The 20553-nt window shown below is 48.3% G+C and overlaps 1 protein-coding gene across 4 annotated transcripts in view; it reads left to right on the top strand.

The window, feature by feature from the left end:
• The window catches only part of EPS15L1 (epidermal growth factor receptor pathway substrate 15 like 1), a 111009-nt gene that overhangs the window by 38765 nt on the left and 51691 nt on the right, over positions 1 to 20553 (top strand). For all 4 annotated transcript variants that reach the window (XR_013640087.1, XM_078877073.1, XM_078877072.1 and 1 more), the window contains exons 14-16: positions 3468 to 3629; positions 7632 to 7829; positions 8427 to 8552. Coding sequence is in view for 3 of the 4 variants with exons in the window: in XM_078877073.1 (XP_078733199.1) it covers positions 3468 to 3629; positions 7632 to 7829; positions 8427 to 8552 (486 nt within the window). In the remaining variant the exon portion in view is untranslated. The remainder of the gene's footprint in view (positions 1 to 3467; positions 3630 to 7631; positions 7830 to 8426; positions 8553 to 20553) is intronic.

Below are 20553 nucleotides of genomic sequence, written 5' to 3'. Positions count from 1 at the left end.
TTTTGATCTTGAGCAAACAAAATAGTTTGGGAAGGCTTTTGAAGGGGGCAGCTTTTTTCTTTTTAACCCTTTCCGAGACGTCTGCAAGTTTGCAGGATGGGTGTCCCGTTCACCGCTGAATCTCGGAACGGGCAACCGGTGCAGCGTTAATTTTATTTAGAGCGGCATAGCGCCATCGTTTTTAAAGACATTGTACTCACCGCAGAGAACCGTAGCAACACGACCACCACACTCTACGATAGCTGGCGCCAAAGTGTGCCACACGCCCCTCCCGCTTGGCCTTGTGGGAGCCTCAGAATGTCTTCTGACATGAAGACTTCCCGATAAAGTTATATTTGGTTATTTTACTTCAGTTTTTATTCCGATTCCATTCCAGTAATGTACGTGTATGTCATCGGAATGGCAAAGGGTTAATAGAGAAGGGGCACGTGGGGAGTGGAACACAACATTACAGCAGCAGACACCTGTCTGAACTCAAGTACATGTTCTGCTGCTGCTGTTTAACATGTAAATGGAATGTTTTTGTTTTAATGTAATAGGAAACACCAGCTGTACAATGTGTTCCTGTGTTGGCGATAACAGTTGTCATTACCTTACGTGTGAATTAAATTACATCCAAATTGTTACTTTTTAAAATAGTTGGTAAATTTTATTGGAAATTAACTTCAAATCTATATTTTTCTTTATGCAAACGTGTGTGTATTGGCAGTTTTTCTTGGCTTTGCCTTGTGTATATATATACACTGCCTTGCAGTGGCTAATAATAGATTACAATGCTTGTAATACATGCATCGAATCTTTCCAGTAAATGTTTTTTGCTCATTTATGATGGTTACCTGTAGGCTAATTTGGCAAGCAACGCAGAACAAACAAGGCAGAATGTGCCTTTTCTTGAATTTAATGTTCCAGTTTTTCAAATATTTGATTGCAAAACACGCAGACACGCTAAATAAATGCACGCGCGCAAATAGGAGCATGCAAATAGAAGCGCATGCGCAATAACTCATTGATGGCTGCGCACATTTACACACACACGCGTAATAATAATAATTTACATTTAGAAAGCGCCCTTAAACAATCGTTCTCATGGCGTACATGCACACGCAGCCATAAATATGCAGGCCCAAATACAATCGCGCAAAACACACAACAACACAACACACAAATTCACACACAGAGAAGCTCAATGGAAAACTGGCAAAAATGTATACAGTTAACGGCACATAATTTCTAAATTGTTGCGCAAAGAGCGAGATGCAACATGGAGAGGCACCAGAGATTAGCCAGGGGTGGGGAGAGAGATGGTCGCAAAGTGAGAGAGACATGAGGACAGAGTGGCATGTTGAGAGACGGAGAGATGTGAGGTGACACATAGCTGGAGAGACACTGCGTGGGAATGGGTTAAATGAAGGAGAGGCACCTGGATGGAGGGACGGAAGGAGCGACTATTAAACTATAAACTAATTTTTATTTTACCAGTTAAAGCCCCCACTGAGCTGTATATCTCTTTTTCAGAAGCAGCCTGGCCTCAAATTATATTCCAATGAAGTGGCTCATCATGTGCAAATTTTATAGCAGCCAACACTCCAAACACATGTTTTTCAATGTGGAAGGAAAGGCCGGGGGACTTGGACAAAAATCCACGCGGCCACGGGGAGAAGATGCAAACTCAAATATATATGCATCATCAGCGTCGGGATCGAACCCACGACCTCCCGTATACCAGACGAGGTAGTTAACATCTCGCCACCATGGCGCCCCAGACTTAAACGAAATAGAAATTGGGATAGGGACACGGGTTGAGGGATACGAGGAGAGACATCATGTTAAGAGAGTCCGGGAGAGAGAGGGAGACACAGGAATAGAGAAACGTGAGAGATCGACTGGAGGAGAGACTGATAATGAGACTCAAGGGGAAAGAGACGAGGAGAGACACGAGGTGAAGGATATGAGGAGAGACACCATAACACGCTCGCCTGGCACTTGGTGAAGGGGAGGGAGTTGCAGCAGTAGCGGTGACATGAGGTCATAAAGTAGGGTAAAGGTCGGAATAGGCCAGGAGGTCACCAGAGGTTAGTTCAGCAGTCGCCAATTATGGTGGCTATTAGTAAAGTTAAAGAATGAGTAATTTTGTGTGGATTTTTGTTGTTTAAGGAACGAAGCCCAATTTATTTCTACCCGTGTAGAATGATATGAGGCGCGCGGATAGATTAGGTGTTTATGCATTGGAATAACCCTGTGTTTTTTTTTTAAACAAATAAGTCATTAAAATAAGAAGATAATTTCGATAGTTTAAATTGTTTGATTCACCCCCTTCTTGAATGGAACTGTGCCCCAGTCTGTGATAACTTGCAGGATCATTGGGTTGAGTGGAGGAATTGTTACTTTCCTGCAAGCCAGCCCCACTCTTCATCGTTTAACATGTGTACTCGCCATTCCACCTATGCTGGTGAACGAGCTTGCATCCTGGAATTCAGCCACTCCTGAAACCATCGGATTCCCAGAGGCACAGTCACTGTAGGTGCCGTGGGTATCCAAACACCCTCAATCTTTTTTTAGGCACAGCTAAGATATGCCCACAGACTTTTTTTGGACATAAATCCAGTTTTTTATTGAGTCCGTGTTTTTACTCAACTCCAACACGCCCGCAAATGCTGATTGATTATGATGCTGACATAACCTTCAGAGTCGCAAGCGTGCACGGATATTAGGCTCAGTACCGAATCAGCAGCCAGCAGTTGCGTAGATTTAATATAAATGTGGTTCAGTGGAATTCCTGTTTTCCGTGACAAAGTTCACAGGTCCCATCTGTAGTGCATTCCAGTAACCACTGGAAACATTGTGATTTAATAATTTAGAAACATGCATCTATATTATATTATTTGGGTCTTTCGGTAAAGTCACGTAGATAGGTTGAAAGAAAATAACAAAAAACTAGAAGTTTTTGTTATTTGCTTTGAAACTAGTAGTTTTTTGTTATTTTCTTTTAATCAATCTACGTGACTTTACCGAAAGACCCAAAGAATATGAATTCCGGCAGTCACGAAAGCTTTAAGTCAAGATTTATGCATCTATATTATTGTTATTATTTTGCTGCTATAAATTTCCACGTGATAAGCCACTTCGTTGAGCTGTCATTTGTGATAGCCAGGTCGCTTCTGAAAAGGAAGCTAATGGCTCTGTGGGCTTTACCTGTTAAGAGAAAAATTGTTTATTTGATTTGTATGTATTTTTTTAAATTATTTGTTTATCTTTCTTATACTTTGCACACTGTGTTTTTGTATTGGTTGTTGTAACGTTCTGAAAAAGAGCCGTATAGCTAATCGGATTACTCCAATATAAATAAATATTCTGATTTTGTAATGCATTCGCTGAGGAATGATCTCCCAGCGTCCAAAAGCGTTGCTTCCGCGTTCCTGTTCCTGCCTCTAACGCTGCGGCTTTTGCGTCCCTCCCTGCGCTTGCAGGACATGCAGGGGGAGCTGGACAGGGAGACCAACACCTTGCAGGAGATGCAGAGCCAGAACCAGGGCGCTCAGGAGCGGCTCGGAGAGCTGGAGCAGCAGAGAGCCAAGCTGGAGGCCATGCTGTCCGACCTACAACTCAAGTGCCAGGAGGAGACGCAGACGGTCCCTTACTGCACAGCGCCACCCCCCTGCCACCCCTCCTGCCCCCCCCCCCCTGCCCCCCCCACCCTCCCCAGCCCCCCCTTGCCCACTCCCCCTGCCCCCCCACCACGCACACGCCTCGTTTTTCATTCATTCACTCGAATGGCCATTCATTCCATGTGAACTCAACCGGAGACTACCCACCTCCTCAGCGTTTTGATTTTCGCTCATATTTGTGCGTGATGGGAATGTGTAGATGAGGTATGCAACCTTGTCAAATGCTTGAGGTCAGTGATGAATATTAACTGAAGTACGTGCCCTGTAGTAGGATGGTGTGGGGGGTTGCGGGGGTAAGGCACTTTAAATGCATCTCATTTTGGTTAAAATTTAGATTTTTTTTTTTATGTACAAATAGCAAAAACTAAACATGTTCATCAATAACACTGCCCTAAAAGGAAAAAACCATAGGTGACCTTTCTTCATCGCAGATATTCTCTCTGCTGTGCAATGAAAAAAGGTCCGTTGCCCCAAGCCATATTCATTTAGATATCAGTTTTAAAGTTGTCTTTTTCTTGGTCAGGAATTGAGCCCAGGTTTGTCGAGATCAGTGCGGTTATTGAATCGTTAAAATATAATTGACGGTTCATTCGTCGGCACTGCTCGAGCAGTCGAGGAAGAGTTCTCTGGACAAGCGTGAACACGTAACAAAAATCGATTAGGCACTTTTTAATATCGATTTTCGCCACTGCAGTGGGGTGTCACTTATCCGTGATCCGATTATCTGTCACTCCTCTTATTTATGGGCAGAATATATTTCCAGAAACTCATATTATTCACAAATGGAATGCGAATGATTTTTACTTATTTATTTCGTCCTTAGTCGTTAACATCCCATTGCTTGGCAAAGGGTTTCCTCTGCCAGTGTCTTCGATCTTCCACGATCTCTTGCCAGCTCCATCCAGTGCGCTCCTCCAAATCTTCTCATCTTCCTCTCTGCCATCTGATCCTTTGTCGACCTTTCTCCTCTCCACCGGCCTCCGTTCTGTTGTTCATTTCACCCACCTGTCATTTGATGCCCCAGATAGAATTCCTGCCCCAACTCCGTTTGAGTTTTTTTCCCCCTCTTAAATACGGTTGGTTACGTATGGTGTGATTGGCATGGTTGGCTACGTACGGTGCGATTGGCATGGTTGGATACGTACTGTGTGATTAGCACAGATGCCTACGTAAGGTGTGATTAGCAGAGATGGCTACTTAAGGTGCGATTGGGACGGTTGGCTACTTAAGGTGCGATTGACACGGTTGGCTGTGTATGGTGCGATTAGCACGGTTGGCTGTGTATGGTGCGAAAGAAGTCCAACAATATGTTAAGTGCATTTCATCTGTTTGGGGGATTTTGGGTCCGTCATTTGCACAATTACCCAGTCCGACTTATAGCTCTTCTGCCACCACCACAGGCCTTGATTCACCCTTGTGAAAAGCCCTCATGCTTTGCGAAGCACCAGGGTTACTCCCCTCTTCAGCCAACTGGAATTCTGAGGCCACTTCCTACTCCAGGGATTTACCCCCAACCTACTCGTGCTCATCTCCCCAAAGCCACAGGCACTTCTATGGGTGGGGGGGGGGGCAGGGGGGGTGTTTGGGAACCAGGTTTTCAGCAGTTCAATAGCACTCTGCATTGAGTTACTGGCAGCACTTTCTATTCTATCGCACTGGCATGCTCGTGCGTGGCCAAACAATATCGTTCAAATCATCTGTGGCTTTTTCACGTGAACAGGAGTCACAATATTTCCCCTCCTCTCTCCTCCGTGGTGAGCATAATAAGCACCACCTGACAGGAACGTGGAATTTACATACTCTTTGGGTCTTTCGGTAAAGTCACCATGCTTATTTCGTCATAGAGACTTTCACTGTTGATGGGACTCCTTCTCCAACTGCAGTATCAGTTGCAGTGAGCAGCTGGTATTTGAAACTCATTCGACGAGCACTCCTGCGCTAACCTATGCTTGAGATGTTCCGGACATGTTTCAAATTCGTATCGGAGCTGGCTTCCTGCTGGCAGGATTAGACAGCTTATTAACCAGCTGAAATGTAATACTGTAGCTGAAAACGAGCTCAGCAGGGAGCTGGCAAAATATAATTGGGTTAACAACAGAAAATTAACAATGAATGTGAGGTCAGTGATGCTAACGCAGATGGATAGTGCTGTAACATGAGAGTAATAACATTAATAAAAATGAGTCGGCCCAGGACCTACAATCCAGACGTGCCCGGTTCAATTGCTAATTTGTGTTCAGTTCTCTGGCAACGATGTCCAAGTCAATTGATATACTCTTTGCGAAGGGGGTAAACTGTGGGTAACCGCTATCTATCTATTCTATTGAATATATCCATTAATAAATGCCCAGTTTGAGAGGCCCATCACAAGACCTAGATTTGAAGTTTTCGTGACTGCAGGGATCCATACTCTTTGGTTCTTTCGGTAAAGTCACGTAGGTATAAAAAATATATACAGTAAAACCTTGGATTGCGAGTAACTTGGTCTGCGAGTGTTTTGCAAGACGAGCAATTTTTTTAAATATATATTAATTTGATAAACGAGTGAGGTCTTGCAATACGAGTAGTACGTGTATATGCTTTGTCTGCCGAGCGTCATGTGATCACAACTGATATACGAGTGCTTTGGATTACAAGCATGTTTCTGGAACGAATTATGCTGGTAATCCAAGGTTTTGGTGTATAATTGTTTTTGTTTTATACTTACGTGACTTTACCAAAAGAACCAAAGAGTACATCACAAGACCGTGAGAGGTCACGACTGCCTTGGGGAGGCCATTCATCCAGCAGTGGATAAATCGTGGCTGATTTTACGAATGATGATGATAATCACGATGGAATCCACAATTAAGAGTAGGTGTGGTCCGATGCGGTGTTTGTCACAACAGAACTCTGTTCTATTGGTGTTACGGATAGAATATCAGAAATGTGTAAACAAGTAAATATGGTGTTGGTGTATTTGTTTACAAATTCATCTCAATGTTTGTGACAAAACATACAAACAAACGTGCTCTGATAATATCTGTAGGCTAATCGGTTTTAAAAGCAATGCATAAATTATCAGCCTGTTTAATTTCATGTTTTGGCACAAATACATATGGTCAATGCGGTCTCCATTCCTTGCAATGGGTATCTATATGGTATTTGAACAATTTAACACCAGTTTTATTGTAAGAAAGTGTAAAGCCTATACTTATTTTTTCATAAAGTCCAGTAGTGTTCACCCTTACACAATGGCAGCATCCCGTGTGTGTATGTATGGAGGCATTTGTGCATGTTTTCATATATATTTGTATCGGTGATGTTGCGGTTAGCCACTGCCCTATCAGCCCAGCGATTTGGGTTTGATTCCTGCTCACGTCCCCGGCATCCCGAGTTCCATGCCCGCTCATGGTCAACACCAGTGACGATCATCTGCACTGGTCCTGGGCCTCCCCGAGGTCGACTCAGCCTTAAATTAATACCTGGTATGGTATGTAAAGGTTGCCACTTGGGTGCTGGCCAAACATCTCCTGATGTGCCGTGCCGGCCGTCATAGGTGCCACTCACTTACAGCACTTGCCCCAAAAGTCTGTTCAGGCTGGATGGGAGAATATTTGTATGTGGAAGGGCACCACAGTGTTGAGATGTTAGCTACCTCAGCTGGTGTACAGGAGGTTGTGGGTTCGATCCCGACCCGGATTAATCCTGTAAATTTGGATTTTGCATGTTTTCCCCATGGTGGCTTCGAGTTTTTTCCCGGTCCTCCAGTTTTTCCCTCCATATTTAGAAACATGCATTCAGAGTATTCAACTGCTATAAATTTACACATGATGATAAGCAACTTCGTTGAGCTCGCATTTGTGATAGCCAGTTCGCTTCTAAAAACGAGCTATATAGCTCAGTGGGCCTTATCTGGTAAAGAAAAAGAAAATGTTGCGTTCGACCCATAATGACACCGAGAATCCTGCTTTGTTGGGGTCGCAGATCTCGTCGCTGCGGGTGCAGATCGCGGGCCAGGAGTCGGCGCTGCGCTCGCAGGAGGATGACCTGAGCAAGGCCAAGGGAGAGCTGAGCCGTCTGCAGCACGAGGAGAACCAGATGGAGCAGAGGCTGGAGGCCGGCAAGGCGCACCTAGAAACCATCGTGCGCTCTCTGCAGGCCACGCAGCAGGAGATCTCGCAGGTGCCGTCAACATGTTTTTCCCGATGATGGTTCAAAAGCGTCAATGCGTTTGCTTTGCCCTGACCGTCTGTCTTAACGTGGGGTCGCAATAAAGTCAGTTAACGGCGATCCATTTTGAACAAAACTTTAGGGCAAAGCTGCGTTGTTGTTTCGGGACTTTTTCGATTGAAAACCGTCAAAATCGATCAAAGGGTGTTTTGTAACAATGGCAGGCACAATAACTCTTGTAACGATGATTCAATCTGCGTGAAACTTTCGCATAAAGTTGTGTTTCTGTTGGGGATTTATCCTTGAGAGAAACTGGCTAAAACTGACAGAAGAGCAATTAACTACTGGCGAGTGAATGATTTCAGTGACTTAGCGAGTACTGGATAATAATCTAAATGGTGTGCGTATTGCACTGGGCATGGTGCTGGTCACCCACCAGCACAATACACACACCACTGGGGAGACAAAGGTGGCCGGGCATGGTGTTGATCCACCCACTCCCTCATGTGCCACAGTGCCGGCTTTCATAGGTGCTGCTACTCACAGCACTTGCCCTGAAAGTGTGTTAAAGCTACACGGGGGATATTTGTCTTTTGTATTGTGCATCAGGTGCGTGGCATGTTGGCTCAACTGACAGATTCTCAGGGTGCTGGTGGCTCGCTGAACGGATCCCTGGACGTGCCAAATGCCGCCGAGGTGGACTCTCGCTCATCGCCGTTTGCCTCCAGATCTGGGGTACGAAATGCTTGCTTCTTTTTTTGTTTGCGAGAACATTGATTTGTATTGATTGCGATGGTTGACGCAGATTGTCGGTGATCGGTAACGGTTGGTGGAAATTGTCGCCGATTGATTTCTGGGATCGGGTCTGCACGAGCATGGTGAACAAGAGCAAGGGGCCTAAGAGCAGATGGTGGGGCACAGTGAGGGCAGACCCTGGCGGTCGTTTGTCTGCTGTGCAGCAGCCACGGGATCTAGCAGAGGGTCGAGAGCATTGGCAAGGAGTGGTGGACATTAACGGATCTTTGTTTTTCCTCGCTCTATACGGTTTCGGTTTGTGTGATTTTGCACTGTATATGCGACTCACCTATTTCTACCCCGAGATTCGCCGCATGCGGTTTTAATTAACTTGACATGCGGCTACGTGGTCAGACGTGCGGCGACGTTCTTCCATGCGCGCCGAAGCGTTGCTCGGCAGGCAGCCGTCTTGTGCGGTGCATTGTGGGTTGGGTGACCGTGCACTCTACCCAACGCGATTTCCCTTTTGCATGCCCTCTTTGTTTGCAATACATCTACCACTGCATAAAGCGGGGAAAATCTTGGACGTTATCTGGATCATGATGACTGATGGTAGGTAGTGACATTGATTGAGTACGGCTGGTGGCAATGATGATGCTCGGTGGTAATGCGATTATGATGATACGATACGGATGATGATTACACTCCTTCGGTCGCCGATACAAAGAGTAATCGATATAAGTAAATAAAAAAAACAAGTAAACTGAAAGGCGCAATGTTGTTATGGTCATGAAAGATGCATTAACATAATCAAGCCTGGCGTAAGGAAATTTGAAAGCCAAAGATGAAACCCATTAGCTACCCATTTCCAAACTGTGGTTGTGCTTGCGTGACCACCGGCTATATAAACAGCCAGCCTCTGAAGAGTAAGTGCCTTAGACGTAAGGCACTGTTGATTCCTTATGTGTTCAGCCGAGCAATTTGTACTTGATTTCTTCTCAGTCTTGGGGGAAACACCCCACCAACGCTAAATTTGAGCACTCACAAAAGTGTTCTTTGTTTCTACACCGGCCCTGCGATTGAATTGATCAGAGATGTAATCGTTAATGAATGGATTTTTTTCGTCGGGTTCGGTAATTGCGGCTTGTTAGCGCCTTTGGTGGAATAAGTCAGCTCAAAAGGTCACGGACCTCATTTGCCATTAGTGGGTAATGACGGGAGACCAGAGTACATCTTCAGCTGTCGCGAGCTTGACATGTGATTATTTTCTCATTTTCGCCGCTCCACATCGCACCCAGGGCAACCCTCGGTCAAGCTCTGCAAGATTCTTGGTGATAGGCCCACATTGCCACGTGGCGTAAAAGGGCCGATCTGTCAGGCTTGCCGCACATGCCCTATCCCTTTGTGACTATGCTTTGCGTAAAGGAACAGGTTAACGCATATAGCAGCTGTGTACATACTGTGCGTGACCCATTTGCTTGGCCATACTCCCAAAGCTTTGTTCTCCTGCACTGGGGATTTGATGAGGCAATGGGCTCTGGGTCAATTACACTGAAGGCTTATGTTACATTCTATAACAGGCGTACTGCTGCAGAGGTTTTTTTTGTCATTAACCTTGAGAAAGGCTGCAGAGCCAATGCAAGCCATTGACAGAAATAGGGACATATCAGAAGAACGAAGGCCATTCAAGGCCAGCGCTCACCTCTTTTAGTTGATCCTAGGAACCTTCCTTGAGGCCAGGCCAAAAACCATTTTCAAACGTTCCATTCGCGGGCAAATTGTTCCATTCTCGATGGCGTTAGCGGTGCCGGTAATAGTGGCTGGGTGACCCTGTGCCCCTTTTCCAGGGGCCTTGCTTTGACTCAAGATTCTGCACGTGGTAATCGTGGCCCCCAAGGTCAACTGGGCATACATTCAGAACCCGGGTAGAAGGACATTTTATTAGTTAACTCTCCTCGCGACGAGTGCTTTATGCAGTGCCGTTTTCCAGGTCCAACTGGGTTTCAAATAAGCTCCCCCTCCAGAATGACTCTGCCTAAAGTGAACACCCAGTGCTGCAAAGGAGGCTGAGTATAAGGCATGAAAGCGAGTGGGTGAGTGAGTGAATTTGAATACGCCTCTGAAAGTAAGACGCACCCAAATCTTGAGCCCTGGTGTCAAAAAAATTCTACAAATGGGGTCACGGACCCACACACACCAAATGTATTATACGGACAATGCCCAACGTTGGCTTTAAAATATAGGGTGGCAAAAAAGTGCTTCTTTTGAACTGGTTTATTTCAATTTAAAGCTTTCGTGACTGCAGGGATTCATATTCTTGGTTCTTTCGGTAAAGTCACGTAGAAGGGAAATACAAAATAATAAAAATACAAGACAATAAAAATTCTCACGACATTTCGACTGCAACACAAGCAATCATCATCAGGTGATAAGGTGTGGATTTCACACCTGATGATGATTGCTTGTGTTGCAGTCGAAACGTCGTGAGAATTTTTATTGTTTTATATTTTTATTATTTTATTTTTTCCCTTCTACGTGACTTTACCGAAAGAACCAAGAATATGGTTTATTTCAGTCGGGCGATGATCAACTGTGGATGCTGGACCATAAAACCACTTCTGCCCCTCAGTGCGTGTTTCACTCAGCCTCTCAAGACTAGGTCATTTTTCCTTTATTGCCAATTACAGTTACAATCATTTGCTAAAAGTACAAAATTGTACAATTTATATGTTGTACAATTTACTTTAAAATAACAATTACTCTCGCTTTTTTTTTGTCCTCGCTGTGCCGTCTGTTTTTAAGGTTCTTATGATTTAATGGCCATGGCCTTAGGCTTAGAGTGCACTGCTATGGCAGAATAATTACCCACTTGCATTAACATTGTGCGCAGAATACTAATGTGTGTATATAAAGGCAAATGCTTGCAAAGGCCACAGTTAAGTGGAAGAAATGTTAAAATTATTGAATATCCCTGAAGATGTTCTATGAGCAGCAGCGTTGATATTTCTCACATGTAAATGGAGGCGTCATCAATTGGTGTTGTATTTTAGTTCTCCACATTCTGTATAAAGGCCTCCACGCACCACGTTCATCACCACACTGATCGGCGTGGGTTGGTGACTGGATAGGGCAGTGGTTTCTAACCTTTGCTGCAGCCTTTGCACCCCTTTGGTTCTTAATTGTAACAAAAATATATAATGGTAAAGAAAATACATAGGTTTGTTCAAACAAAGTAGTTGTACTTATTTGCCTGTGCTTAATTTGTGTTTTCGATTATTTACCTTCTCAAAAATAAGTCTGGCTATGCCACGCACCCCCAGAAAGGGCATCTCGTATCGCCAGGGTGTGCGTGCACTCCACGTTAAGAACCATTGAGAAAGGGGGACGAGAACCAGTCCCAGATGTGTGTGTAGGGCAGTCCTCGAGTTTCAAACACAATTCGTTCCTGAGACCCGTTCGTCAGTCGGAACACAATAATGCGCTGAATTTAAATGCCCGTATGGTCAGTGTTATGAAATGTGTTTGGTTTCAACAAAAAGGGCACCATTCTTAAACTCATTATTAAGAATAAATATTGTACGTTTGCATGTGTAATGCCAGCGTAAACGGCCTCGCGGATATGACGTCACGGGGGGAGGAGTTAGGTCACGTGAGAGAGAGGTGTGAGGTCTTAAGGGAGAGATACCGGAAGGGACGGGAGAGAGTTGGGAATAGAGACAGAGTGAGGCCACGCAGGGCGGAGGTTGGAGAGTGGCGAGATCGCCACACACACAGTTAAGACTCGGCACCGTTGGCCAGCGGTGATGAGCACGGAGGAACGGGGAGCAGCGGTGGAGCTGCAGTGAGAGCAGCCAGACGACTGCACAAAGGGGACCTGCAGCGGGACTGCAGCTGTCGGGCTGCCAAGTGGGGAGGCTCTGAGCGAGGGCCATGTGGGACAAGTGTAAAGAACCCAAATAAAGGACAACGGAGACAGACCCAGTGAACGAGTCCTTTATTACACTGGAGTCAGAAGTGAAACGGCATGTCAAAACAGCTCAGAAGAAAGAATATTCCTGCGCCATCATCTGCTACATCATCCGACGACGACGACCTTCCTCAGGCGGTGGACCTGCCTGCGATGGAGGAGGAGATCCGTGCGGGAATGAGTACGGGTCCGGGAGTTCAAGACGTCGCCGCGTCGGTGGACCCGTCTGCGCCGGAGGACGCGGACTTGCGATGGAGACAGATGGCGGCGCAGCTGGAGACACTGAAAATCGTGCTCGCGCAATTGTGCGAGCTCGTCACGCCGAGGACGGCGTTGGGGAGAGCCGATGGAGGTCCGCAGGTCGCCGCCTTGCCTCTGCTGTCGGCGCCATCGGCCACGCGGCACGAAGACGCCATCTTGGGCGTGGCAGGAGAAGAATGGCGGGAAGCCGCCATCTTGCGCTCTCCGCGGCGGGAGGCCGCCATCTTGAACACGTTGCGATGCGACGCCATTTTGAATATGCCGCCTGATGAGTCATCGGCTGAGGACGGCGCAACAAGGAGTCGCAGTCGTCATCTCACGACCGTTAAAGAATTCTCCATCGGTGGCGATTGGAGTGCTTTCGCCTGCAGATTTTTGGCGGCGGTACGCTCTGCAAGGTGGACGGACGCTGAGGCATTGGAGGTTTTACCGACTCTTCTCGATGACGAGTCGGTGAGATTCTTCCGTTCTATAAAGGCCGAGAAGAAGAAAACATTGAGAGGAGTTTTCGACGAGATGGCAGATGCATACGAGCCACCGGATGATGCTCATCGCCGGTTTGTTCAACGCCAGCGAGCACCCGAGGAGTCGCCGGTGGCATACAGGGGTGCGGTATTGGAGTTGGCCATGGCCGCATACCCGGAGACGGAGCCTGACCTGCTCGAACCTCTCATCTTGGGTAAGATGCTCGAGCTGTCCCGGGATTTGGGGATTCCTATGCCGGTGTGTGGCCACGAAAAGCTGACATCCCGGGCGGCCGCTAAATGTCTGGATGCCCAGTTCAACCTGCGCCGCTGGAAGCAAGTCACGGCGTGGACGGGGGGGCCCATCGTCGAAGGAGGTGCCGCGGGTTGGGATCCCAAGAAGGCGGTGTACGTTCCTGACGGGGGGGGGGCCCGCAGGAGCTGACAGCCGCCTCCGCTCAGTGCTCGGCCCGCAGTAGGCCGGGGCCGCGATCTGCGCCGCCGACACGGGAGCGTCGGGACGGGGGGCCTGCGGCGCGGGGCAACGACGTCGACTGCTTCCGCTGCGGTCGTAAGGGCCATTACGCCAGGGACTGCTGGGCTCGTGTCCCAGGTCCGCCCCAGCAGGAGGCCTCGACACCGGACGCGCCGCGGAAGGATCCTCCAGGACAGACAAGCCGGCCGTGACACTGCAGGAGACAGGGGACTCTGCTCGGGGTGTGCCTACCACGGCTGCGGGGACTCCGAGCCCCGCTGCCCTTCCGACCCCGCCGCAGACACGATCGCGGGACACCCCCGACGCTGGGCCTTCAGGGATACAGGACTGGGACGTTGACGGGCCTCCAATAGCGACAGGAGAACTTCATCCTGTCGCTCCTAAAACCCCGTCACGTTCCCGGTCTGCAGGAGGGCCGCCGCCCGTCCGGGACGGACTGGCGACCCGCACGCGGTCGAAGTCCCTTACATTTCGTTGAATTTTACTGTTGTGTTCTTGTTGTTATTGTTATATTTATTGTATGCTTCGTTGTCCTTGCATGTGTGATGGTTGTGTTCGCTCGCATTACTTGTTTTCGTTATTGTTCAGCCGAGGTTGGCTGGATTTTCTCTACGGGGGAGGGTGGTGTAATGCGGGCGTAAACGGCTTCGCGGATATGACGTCACGGGGGGAGGAGTTAGGTCACGTGAGAGAGAGGGGTGAGGTCTTAAGGGAGAGATACCGGAAGGGACGGGAGAGAGTTGGGAATAGAGACAGAGTGAGGCCACGCAGGGCGGAGGTTGGAGAGTGGCGGAACCGCCACACACACAGTTAAGACTCGGCACCGTCGGCCAGCGGTGACGAGCACGGAGGAACGGGGAGCAGCGGTGGAGCTGCAGTGAGAGCAGCCAGAGGACTGCACAAAGGGGACCTGCAGCGGGACTGCAGGAACGAGGAAGGCTACGGGAGCGAAGGCAGCTGTCGAGCTGCCAAGCGGGGAGGCTCTGAGCGAGGGCCGTGTGGGACAAGTGTAAAGAACCCAAATAAAGGACAACGGAGACAGACCCAGTGAACGAGTCCTTTATTACACATGTAACACTGGAAAAAATTACTGTATAGTATTTAAAACATAAAGTAAATTTACATCAACAGCAGTCGGAAGGGGGGCAATGATCACCACAATTGCTCGCACACACACATGGTGTACACACACACAGACACACGCAGACGGACACAAAGACAAAGACCCCCCATATAGCCTTAACATACTGTTAGGGCAAGTGCTGTTTAGCGAGCACCTATGAAGACTTGCACGACCAACGAAATACGGTCGCAGGGTTCATAGCGCAGTGCGCTAACCACTACATATAAATGCGTATCTATGTGTGTGTATATATATCAGGCATGGCGCTGGCCAGCCACCCCCTCGTGTGCCATGCTGCCCTTAATAGTTGCTCGCGAACTGCACTTGCCCCAACAGTCTGTTAAGATTATATGGGGGATCTTGTGTTTACTTACACACACATATAGAGGGAGCGGTTGTGTAGCGGTTAGCGTGCTGCACTCCGAACCCGGCGTCCCGAGTTCCCGCTCATGGCTAACACCAGTGTTGACTATCCTGAACCGGTCCTGGGCCTCCCCTAGGTCGACTCAGCCTCAAATGAGTACCTGGTGCGGTGTGTAAAAATCACCACTAGGGAGACAAAGGGGGCCGGGTGGGGTGCTGGCTACCCACCCCCTCGTATGCCGTGCCGGCCTTCATAGGTGCTCGCTAACAGCACTTGCCTCAACAGTCTGTGAAGGCTATATGGGGGATCTTTGTATTTTTTGTGTGTGTACATATGTAGTGAGTCCAATTGAGTCACAGACGTTTTTCTTTAGAGGCAACACATTCATTATAACATCAACACGTTAACACAAATGGGTAACTGCGCCGTTACCAGATACAACCTCGGGTGGTAACCACCCAGCTAACTACACTATACGGAGGAGTTACAGCTACGAAGGATCTGACCCTCACTCGGGTTCCAGCCACGTGTTGATGCCTGTAGAGCTTCAGCTTGTAGACGTGGAGCTTCAGCTTGTAGAACGCAGCGACCCCGGTCCCTGTCAGGGACCCACCTTATATCCCCCTGGGTCGGGGCCGCTCCGCCCTCGGCCCCGTCCGCCTTCTCTAGCGTTCTAGCTCCCTCTCGATCCCCCTCGAGCCCCTAGCCCCCCCACCTGGGGCCTTCTCTCTGGACACTCCAGATCACGTGTCTACGGGGTCAACTAGAGTGCTTTTGCCCGGGGCAATCCTGCCCCTGGGCCGACACTCTCCCACTCCCCGTTGTGGGAGCCCACACTACACGCTATGCGTGGTGCCCGCGCTAGCTCACCACTCCTACGGGGTGTCCGCGATGACGGTGCATCGCACGCCGTGCTGTGGCAGAGCCGGCCTCACATAGCAACCCACCCAGTGCTGTCCGAGACGTTGGAACATTGCACAGTGACATCCCTGATGTCACTACACATATATAAAAATTGACGCACGTTCGTCCACAATAAACTCACGCAAGTTTGCTGTAAAAAGAAAAGGTTCCTTTGCATTTTCGTCCATTGTGCACGCTCACAATCAAGGTTAGAAATTTTTTTAAAGAAATAAATAGATAGGACAATATCTGAGGCTTCTCACAAAACCCAGGGTTTAGACACAGTGCATCGCCACGTGGAATGTCATGGTGCGAAACACACGCGCAGCCGTTGCAATGTCGTTTCCGTGCTGGGTATAGGCTGAGCTTGTGTTTTTTTTTTGTTTTTCCTGGAATCCTTGACCAGATGAGAGTGAAAATAATTGAGCGTTCAGGGACACGTTCACTTTGGAACAATGGTGCAGTCACTCCCGAGCGGTGTTGTTGGCACTAAATACTAAAGAGACAAAATCGCGCACAAAGGACCCTGTCCTCGATTGAGCAAGCCAAGGCTCGTGTGGATCTCAGTGACAAATACCGCATTGTAGCACACACCCTAACGTTGGAGCACATCCTAACTCGTTCTTTTTGTCTATCAATTTGTGGCTGGGCTATGTGGAGGGCAAACTTGAAGTGGGTCCATACGCTTTACAGAAACGTACAATTTTCTTGGAGTGGCGCGGGGGTGGTTACGTCGTGTGCTTGTGGGTTGTTATTGCAATGCATTTGGTGCATCGCAAGATCGGCTGTAGTTTGGTATTGATTTGATCGAATATCAGCGTTCTACATTGAAATATATTTAAATGGCAATTGTGGGTAATGTATGTGTAGTGGGTTCTCAGTGAGACAGACGACGGAGTTGAGGCACACTCGTTTATTTAACCCAAGGGCGGTAACACAACACTGAAGGGGTAACGGCCCCTTCACCCGTACACAATGGGAACACCCCTAGCTCTAACCCCTGACTGTCCTATTCCCAGTCCTCCACTAAGAGTGCTAGGGGAGGCTATTTGATCCGGCCCTGGTCAAGCACGGATCCCGGCACCCAGCCAACCAGACCAGCTCTTACAAGAGCATCGGTCCTGGAGCTCTTTGGGCCGCGCCACTGGCTTGCCCTGCTCGGCCCTGAGAAGGACAGTGAGCCAGGGGAGTCCCAGGGCCTATTCTGCCGGTCTTCAGTCTTCCCTGGTAAAGCTTCTAACACTGGCCTCGAGCCCTCTGGCTCCCCGCCTTTTATAGGAATCCTCTCCGAGGGGTGGGGCTATGGGGGATCACAGCGCCACCCATGGCCCCCCAGGGTTAACCGATGCGGACGTGGATGTAGACACCCGTGTGTGGGTGTAGACACCCTTGTGTTTCTGTCCGCCTTCCTTCCCGTAACCACCCCTACATCTGTATAACTTTACAGCGCTCTATTAATTAATCCCTACGGCATGTTGATGATGGTGGTTGCTTGACCGTACTTCACCACCCCGGTCGGTGTGGGTTGGTTAAGGGCCAGGCCTGGTTCAAATATCACTCACCACCGATTTTCTCGCCACTGAGCGTAAATTCAACTTATAGACGTCGGGCGTGGCGTGCTTACACCACCGAGCCACTGCTCCCCCGATGTTGCACGTTAATTCATTTCGACGAGTGTTAATGCCGTCATTCTTTGTCATTCCACTGCCATCCCCGGCATTAAGATACCAGCAGCGATAACATCGCAGCGTGCTCCGTGTTCCGCAATCTGGTGTGCCCCAGCGCTGCGTTTAACTCGTTTCTTTGGGAGGCGCGCGTGTTTCCGCGGTACTTCATGGCGGGCGACCGAACTGCTCACTTAACAAATCCAATTTAGCCTAATTTACAAAAGCGTCTCCGCTCACATGGATTAATTAATCTGCAGCCTTGTGATCAATTAACAATTAAGTATGCAATTAGGGCTCCCGATGCTGAGTGTATTTGCGAGCCAGTGTGTGGTGGGGGGGCGGGGGACGAAGAGACGCTTAACAGGAGTGAGCTGCTTCCCTGGGTGTCGGCTGCTTTGCCTTGGTCGGGCTTTCTCACGAGCGGGCTGCACGATAAATTCACCCCGCCGTTGTGTTCCTGCTGGCCGTGCCCCGCTGAAACCCACGGCGCGGGCTGCATTTAGATTGAGGGCGCGTGCACGTGTAACATTACGGTGCCTTAAATGCCGCCATTCGTTGTAAAGGCACGCTTGAATTTTTGAACGTCGTGCTTTGGGTTTGGCAAGCAAACAAACCCTTGTGGGTTTCAATGTCATTGCCCCTGTAGTTGTTGGACACTGACAATTGTGGGCTCACAGTGGGGCAGGTGTGTGTTTGCCATTGGCACAAATCGACGAAAATGAAAAAAGAGCTATTTTAAAAAATGAAACGATTTCCCATCCGTTGACATTAATGCTGCCTATTCAAAAGTGAGTCATAATGTGGCAGCGCCCATTTTTGTCGAACAAACACCGTGTGAACAGCTCTCCGACGATGTGTGCTTCCCTGCTGGGAGCTTCTTCAGGAGGTGAACTGAAGGAGCTCCCAGCACGTGGGGGGGAACATCGGACGTCATGCCGAGCGGCACACGGCACACCCCGATATGCGGCAGCACGACCGCTACAATCTACGCTGTAGAACCACGATTGAATGCCCCAAAAAAAACGGTACTTATTTTATTGAGCATGAAAAGGTCCGTGACTGCCTTTTACACTGCAACTGGTAATTGGCAGTTGCCCTTATTCATGGCTGCAAGCAACGGTGAGAGTTGCCGAGAGAGACCCACATATCTCGGCAGGCAAATAGACTTAGCCAAGCAAAATAGGAGGTTGGCAGTCATCCCATACGTGTGGAGGGAGGGCAGCAAGGTTGCATACGATCCCTGGAAAGAACAGTGTCCGAGGAAAGGGAAAGGAAAATTTATAAATAAGCAAAGAATAGAAATGGCAGCGTGAGACGGAGATGGGAATTAGAATACGGGAAGATAAGGGCTCTGTGGTGACGGCTGGTGGGGGTCGTAGGGACACACGGGGGAGTGGGAAAGGGGGAGAGCGGCTGTCGTTTTTTTTTTGCAGATCCCAGGGTGCACAGCAGCTGATGAAGCGATGGCGACTAAGAAGCCAGATTGTTAGGAGAGTGAGTCCCGTGGGTGGCGGCGGGCGGGGGGGGGGCTAGAAGGGGCTGATGAACCCCCTTTTGAAAACGCCTCCGATGAGCACGGTTGGCTACGTGCGGTGCGAAAGAAGTTCTACATACACATATACTGAAAGATCAGACACCCTGCTCCCTATCTTCTCGATTATTATTCCATATTTTCTGGATTGCAAGACGCTTTATTCCCTCTATTTTAAATCGAAGTTAGGGGTGCACCAGACTGAGTTGCCTTCGTCATCTTCAGGAAGACGGTTCGATTTGTCATAGCGATATATTTACCACGCGGATGACAGAAGATCGCCAACCAGCCGTTCAGAGTAACGTTCCAGAAGACACCTTTCCTTCATGCTTTTTAAAATAAAATGTATTTATTTATTTTACATCCTCCCTCACACCGGACTCATCGGAGCAGGCGGGAGGGAGGGGACCCTCTCCCCCATTATTAAACAGATGCTTCGTAATCATTGCGCCGCATACTCCCGATTTATAAAGAACACCTTTTTCTTTTTATAAATGACCCCCAAAGCTTTGTGGTGCGTCGTACATTATGGAGCATCTCATAATCTAGCGAAAACGGCGGTCAAACCAAAACATGTTGATGCAATATTTAACGATCGTGCTGGCTTGTCTCTGAAGTCCACTAACACTCATAACCATATACAGGAACTCCTCTACTTACGAACATTTGACATTAACTTTCAGAGATACGAACAAACCTGTCCGTACGTTCGGATTGAGAGTCATAAGTTCAACCGCTGTGCAATAGATGGCGGTGGTGGCAACTACATCTGCAGAACATGAAGAACCAGTGGCATCTACATCTGCAGAACATGAAGAACCAGTGGCATCTACATCTACGGGAGATTATGCAACTTTTAAAGCCATTCCCTGTGTTTAGTCTACACGCCGTACAACATGTTTGGAATCGACAGGAGTAAAGTTGGACTTGTGAACAATTCGCCTTTACGAACAGAACTCTGAAACGTTACTCGTTCGCAAGTAGAGGAGTCCCTGTAAATACACAAGCTGTCAGCATTAGTTGTAAGTCCCTAGAGAAAATGCCAAAAAATTAATAAATGCTCGTGAATTGGCAGATGTTTGTCGGCAAGGACCCTGTCTGTTCGGCATGGTTCCAAGTGTGACCCATTCCATCAGCCGTGGCATGTGTAAAATATACTTGTGTATTGATGTATGTTTTACTGGTAGGAACCTCCTGGTTACACCAGCCCACAGGGGATTATTCT

This window comes from Lampetra fluviatilis, chromosome 46, assembly GCF_964198595.1.
Source record: "Lampetra fluviatilis chromosome 46, kcLamFluv1.1, whole genome shotgun sequence".
Taxonomy (NCBI): Eukaryota; Metazoa; Chordata; class Hyperoartia; order Petromyzontiformes; family Petromyzontidae; genus Lampetra; species Lampetra fluviatilis.
This window is presented reverse-complemented; position numbering and strand designations above follow the sequence as displayed.